Source organism: Sturnira hondurensis, unplaced genomic scaffold (assembly GCF_014824575.4).
Source record: "Sturnira hondurensis isolate 20B ecotype Veracruz unplaced genomic scaffold, ASM1482457v3 Scaffold0009334, whole genome shotgun sequence".
NCBI lineage: Eukaryota > Metazoa > Chordata > Mammalia > Chiroptera > Phyllostomidae > Sturnira > Sturnira hondurensis.
The window spans coordinates 1-5,746 of NW_028081965.1; the positions used below are offsets into that span (position 1 = coordinate 1).

The following is a 5,746-nucleotide window of genomic DNA, read 5'->3' on the forward strand; positions in this document are numbered from 1 at the left end:
TTAAGAGAAACAATCATTATCTTTAAAATAACATTCACAGTCCTCTTGAGTAAGTACAATTGACAGTAGAAAGGTAAAGTGAAAATAACGTGTATATAGGAAAAAAATTAAAATAAACAAAGATGATACTGATCCACAATCTGCATTCAACAAATGCTTACAAATAAAGTTGATTTGAGATATTTACTTAAATCCCCCCCAAAATAAAGTACAAGAACATGTAGAATTTAACCCCAACAACTCCCATTTGTCACTTAAACAATAATGTCCAAAAGTTTGTTTTCTCACTCGTAAAAATAGGATTTTTTCCTTGATTTCCATCTCACCCAGCTGTTATAAGATTCATATGAAAGCATTTTGTGAACAGGCTAGCACAGTGTAAATACTTAAGTGTTTTTCAACATTTTCAATATATTAATGAACTTGTACATGCAATATTTGATTTTGACAAATGGATGGATAATGAACACGTGAAGGCTGAGACCTGGTCAGGTGAAGAAGAAGAACATGGGCAAAGTAAGGGAGGATTGCCTCAGCTTTCTGGTCCAGAAAAGTGAGGGGTATTAGTACTAACTGGAAAGAGGAATTACTCAACTGAATTGAATTTGGGTTCTATAAATTTGTCAGGTTTCAGAAAAAGTGACATAAGCCTAAACTGTGGGATGTCCACACTATGTGCCTACAACACCAGTTAGGAGACTTCAGACTAACCAAAATGATGTGACTAACCAACATGCAACTAAAATGGCCTTAATATGAAAAGGGAGCAATAAACTCATATAACAAGAAACGATGCCAACAAAGACCATGTTTCTTCTTCCTTCCCAATGTTACTGTACTTTCCTCAGTTTCCACACAGCTGCTAACATCAGAAAGGGGGCTGCATTCCCAAATGCTGCTTTTTAGGAGCTACAAAAACATTTCCCAGAAAGTTTCTCCACTTTGGAAAATTTCCCATCCTATTTCATTGGCCATAATTATCTCACATGGAACTGCTTCTTCTGACACATGTGGAGAGCACATACCAAACAGTTCAATTAGAAAGAACAAGGAAAAAAAGCAGAGAAGTGGGAAAAGTAGCTACTAGAAAGGCAACAACAGGATCTGCCATATCTGTCTATGCAGAGAACATACAGGGAGTTGAACAAAACATAAATTTGGAGTCTGAATGAATAATACTGATGTACTACAAAGGATCAGAATGTATACAGTCAAAGAGGATGGATGACCCTGGGCTGGGATATAGGCCGGGATTCTTGGGCAAGGAAAGAATAGCCTCATTTCCCACCAGTCACTGGTGGGAGGATTAAAGATGCTAATGGGCTCAACCAAAAAAATGGCCGGAGATGTGAGGCAAATGAACAAGAAAATGTGTATATGTGCATTCCATCCACAGCATTGTAGAATGAGATATCCCCAGCCTCATAATCTAGGAAAACTCCCACTCGCTGAAGAGCTGGCTCTACACTGGTGGAAGCTACAGAGTTACCCGTTAGGGGCCAATAGCAGGTGGAGCTCCAACAAATAGCCAAGATGCCCACATCAGGGGATATTTCTGAATTACTAACAATCCCCAGGATGTCCTCCCGACACACTCCCACAGCAACAACCAGGCCACTTTGGTTCTCAACTTCCCAGTAATGTTTCCCTGAAGTGAAAATGTTTTTTCCCAAAACACTGGGTAAGTGTTGAAATCTCTTCAGGGAATGTGTGGTCTGCTGAGAATTTCTCCGTGTGCTAAGGTAGTTCCATGCTGAAGAAAATACTGGCCAAGAACTGGCTGGTGTTCCATTTTGCATGTACCTCCCTTCCTGGGAGAAGACAAGTTTGGGGTGAGCTGTGTCTTCAGCCACACTGATAGCCACTGGAGAGAAAACAAGAGCGGAGATAAGTAACACAAGAGCTTACCACCAGCTCTCCTCCAGAAATACCCATCTTTTCCAATTTCAGTCCCATCCTTCTCCTCCTAACAAGTATAGTCAGGGGTGAGCCTCTTCCTTTCCTCTCAACTATTCATCAGGTGGGCCTAGTGGGCCACAGTATGGCCTATAGCAACCTAAAATTCTCATTTCCCCTTGGCTCCAAAAGACTAAGACCTAGAAAATGGGGAACTCATTAGTTCATGGCCCTCGCTCTTCATGATCAGCATAAAATTTGGAGAAACATTAATAAATTCTGACTTACTGAATGAGAACTAGATCAACGCTGTTGACTAGCTGATTCTTTGTATAGGTACACAAGGATGTCATCATTAACTAGGTTTCTCTTCACCTATTCCAGTTGTTCACTGGGCACCTCCACAGGCCCCCAACAAATAACTCAAAACAGAACTCATTATCCTAAGTCCCTTCCCAAATACTTTGGACTTGTGACTCCACAACTGCAGACACCATTGTCTTCTATGTTCTCTAAGGTATAAGGGTATTATCTCCACCCAAACACTACATTTGAAATCTTGAGATTATTTGACTGTTCTTTCCTTCTGACCCTCAATGACTAATTCACTAAGTCCTATCAAGTCTACCTCTAAAATATCAGTCAGGTTCTTTTTTTCCTCTCCATTCCCACTGCCACGGTCTTTACCCAGACTTTCTTCAGCATCTCTTACTTTAACTCTGTCTATAACATCCTCCCTGGCCTCCCTGCCTCCAAATTCTCTTCCTTCCAACTCTCCCACCAGAGTGCTGCTCTAGTTTGTCTTCTCTTTTTTAAATCCGGAATGAATGTTAGGTTTTGTGTTTTTTTAATATATTTTATTGATTATGCTATTAGTTGTCCCATTTTCTCCCCTTCACTCCCCTCCACCCTGCATACCCCCTCCCACCCACGTTCCACTTTAGTTCATGTCCATGTGTCATAAGTTCTTTAGCTTCTCCGTTTCCCATACTATTCTTTATTCTTATCATTCCCCTGTCTATTTCCTACCTATCATCCATGCTACTTATTCTCTGTACCTCTTCCCCCTCTCTCTTCCTACCACTCCCCTGTTGCTAACCCTCCATGTCATCACTTCTATGTTTCTGCTCCCGATCTAGCTGTCCTCTTAGTTTGCTTTTGTTTTTGTTTTAGGTGTGGTTANGGGTCCACCTCCTTTGGGACTCTCTGAGTTTCTTGGATTTCCTGGAAGTCTATTTCCTTTGCCAGACTGGGGAAGTTCTCCTGTATTATTTGTTCAAATAACATTTGCACTTGTTGCTCTTCCTCTTCTCCTTCTGGTATGCCTATAATTCGGATGTTGGAATGTTTAAAGATGTCCTAGAGGTTCCTAAGCTCTCCTCATTTTTTAAATTGTTTCTTCATTCTTTTCTGATTGGATGTCTTTTTCTTCCTTCTGGTCCACTCCATTGATCTGAGCCCCAGTTTCCTTCCCATCACTATTGGTTCCCTGTACATTGTCCTTTATTTCACTTAGCATAGCCTTCATTTTTTTCATCTAATTTGTGACCAAATTCAACCAATTCTGAGAGCATCATGATTATCAGTATTGTGAACTGTGCATCTGATAGGTTGGCTATCTCTTTGTCACTGAGTTGTATTTTTTCTGGAGCTTTGATCTGTTCTTTCCTTTGGGACTTTTTTTTTTTTTGTCTCGGCACACCTGCTACATATAAGGGGCTGAGCCTTAGGTGTTTACCAGGGCAGGGCAACCCATGTCTGCTTTGTGACACTGTATGTGGGGGAGGGGCTTGAGAAGGAACAATGGTACTAGGTTCACTCCCTGTCAGATTTCAGTCACTTCCCCCACTACCCACAAGCAAATTGGGCCTTTCTGGTACTGATTCCTTTGTGGGTGGTTTTGTGAATGTTCTAGAACCCTGTGGGTCTCTCCAACAAACTCTCCTGTGATGCTGGGAGTTTCTCCCAGCACCTCAACCCCCACAGGTGTTTTCAGTCAGTGGTTAGAGACTTTATTTCCTCATGCTGGGACCCTGGTTTGCATGGTCTGTCTTGCTCCCCAGTTTCGCCAGGTTTATCTATGTGCAAATATGGGGCCACCAGGTTCGCCTTGTGCACTGCACCCCTCCCTCCAAAATCCGCCACCTCGCTGGGCCCGCCAGCTACTACCTTGCGAGCCCAGGGTCCACCAGCCACTGCTTTGCAGACACCCCCCTCCACCCAGCTGCCTGGTTCTGCCCCTCCTACTTACTGGTGTGGGTGAATATGTCTTCTTTAACTCCTTGGTTGTCGGACTTCCATACAGTTCAATTTTCTGTAAGTTCTGGTTGTTTTTTGTTTCTAAATTGTTGTTGTCCTTATTTTGGTTGTGCAAGGAGGCACAGTGTGATTATCTATGCCTCCATCTTGGCCGGAAGTCAGATGTTAGGTCTTCACACAGCTTTTTCTGCATCTACTGAATTGACCAAGTTTCTTTTTTTAGCTGCTAAGTGGTGAATTACACTTGTTTTGCCGATGTTAAACCAACCCTGCTTTTCTGGGCTAAATCCCATTTGGTTGTGAGGTATTATTCTTTTAATATGTTGTTGGATTCAATCTGCTAAAATTTTAGAACTATTCTATGTTCATGAGAAACAATGATCTATCTACAGTTCTCTTATAATGTCTTTGATTTTGGTAATGCAGGCCTCATAGAATGAATTGGGAAATACTCTCTCCTCTTCAATTTTTTTGTGAGAGTTATTGAAGAACAGATATTTCTTACATGTTTGGTGAATTCACCAGTGAGGCCATTTGGGAAGGGTTTTTTTATTTATTTTTTATTGTTGTTGAACTACAGTTGTCCCCATTTCCCCCCAGTACTGTCCCCTGCCCTAACAATCCTCCACCTCCCACTCTCAATCCTCCACCCCCACTGTAACTACAAACCAATATCTTTAATAGAAATTTAAGTTATTCCAGTTATCTATTTATTCTTGAGTAAACTTCAGTCATTTGTGTCTTTTAAGTACTTTGTGCACTTTACCTATTATACATTGTCAAATTTATCATCACAAAGTTGCTCATAAAATTTACTTACTATCCTATTAATATCGGTAGAATTTGCAGTAATATTCTCTTATTCTTCACTTATTGACTTTATTGGGTGATACTGTTCAATAAAATTATATAGGTTTCAGGTATAGGCTCTCTCATTGTTGATATTAAAAATAGGTGACTTGTTTTTTCTGGTCATTCTGGTTAAAAGTTTATTAAGAAAATCAATCTTCTCCAAAAAGCAGCTTTTGGTTTCATTAATTTTTCTACTGTTTTCCTGTGTTCCATTCCTTTGATTACTTACTCTTCTTTTTCCAGTTTCTTAAGGTGGAAACTGTCTACTGATTTGAAAACTTTCTTTTCTAATATAGGTTAGTGCTATAAATTTCTCCTTAAATTCTAAGGTTATTGAGAAGTATGTTATTTAGTTTCCTAACATTTGGGAATTTTCCAAGGGTATTTTTGTTACTAATATCTAACTTAAATGCATTAGAATAAAAAAACATACAGTGTATAACAAATTCTTTTGAATTTAATGAGATTTGTCTTCTGGTCTACCTTGTTCTATCTAGTAAAAAAGTTCCAGGTATACTAATTTTTTTTCAAGTCCTCACCCAAGGATATGTTTATTGATTTTAAAGCGGGAGGGAGGAAGGGTAGGAGGGAGAGAAAGAGAAGGAAAGGGGGAGCGGGAAGGGGGAGAGAGAGAAACATGCATTGGTTGTTTCCTGTGCATGCACAACAGGGGGCTTGGTGATGATAAACTCCTTGAACCTGACCTTATCTGAGAAGCACTTTATCTGTCCTTCCATTC

General features: G+C 40.2%; 1 protein-coding gene across 1 annotated transcript; it reads right to left on the reverse strand.

Moving 5' to 3' along the window:
• Window positions 1–154: 154 nt before the first annotated feature.
• Window positions 155–1,903, reverse strand: LOC118994463 (E3 ubiquitin-protein ligase TRIM4-like; the record flags this gene model as incomplete). Its single annotated transcript, XM_037057099.1, has 1 exon — window positions 155–1,903. A coding segment is annotated over one exon (626 nt), but the record flags the coding sequence as incomplete, so codon positions are not given.
• Window positions 1,904–5,746: the final 3,843 nt, after the last annotated feature.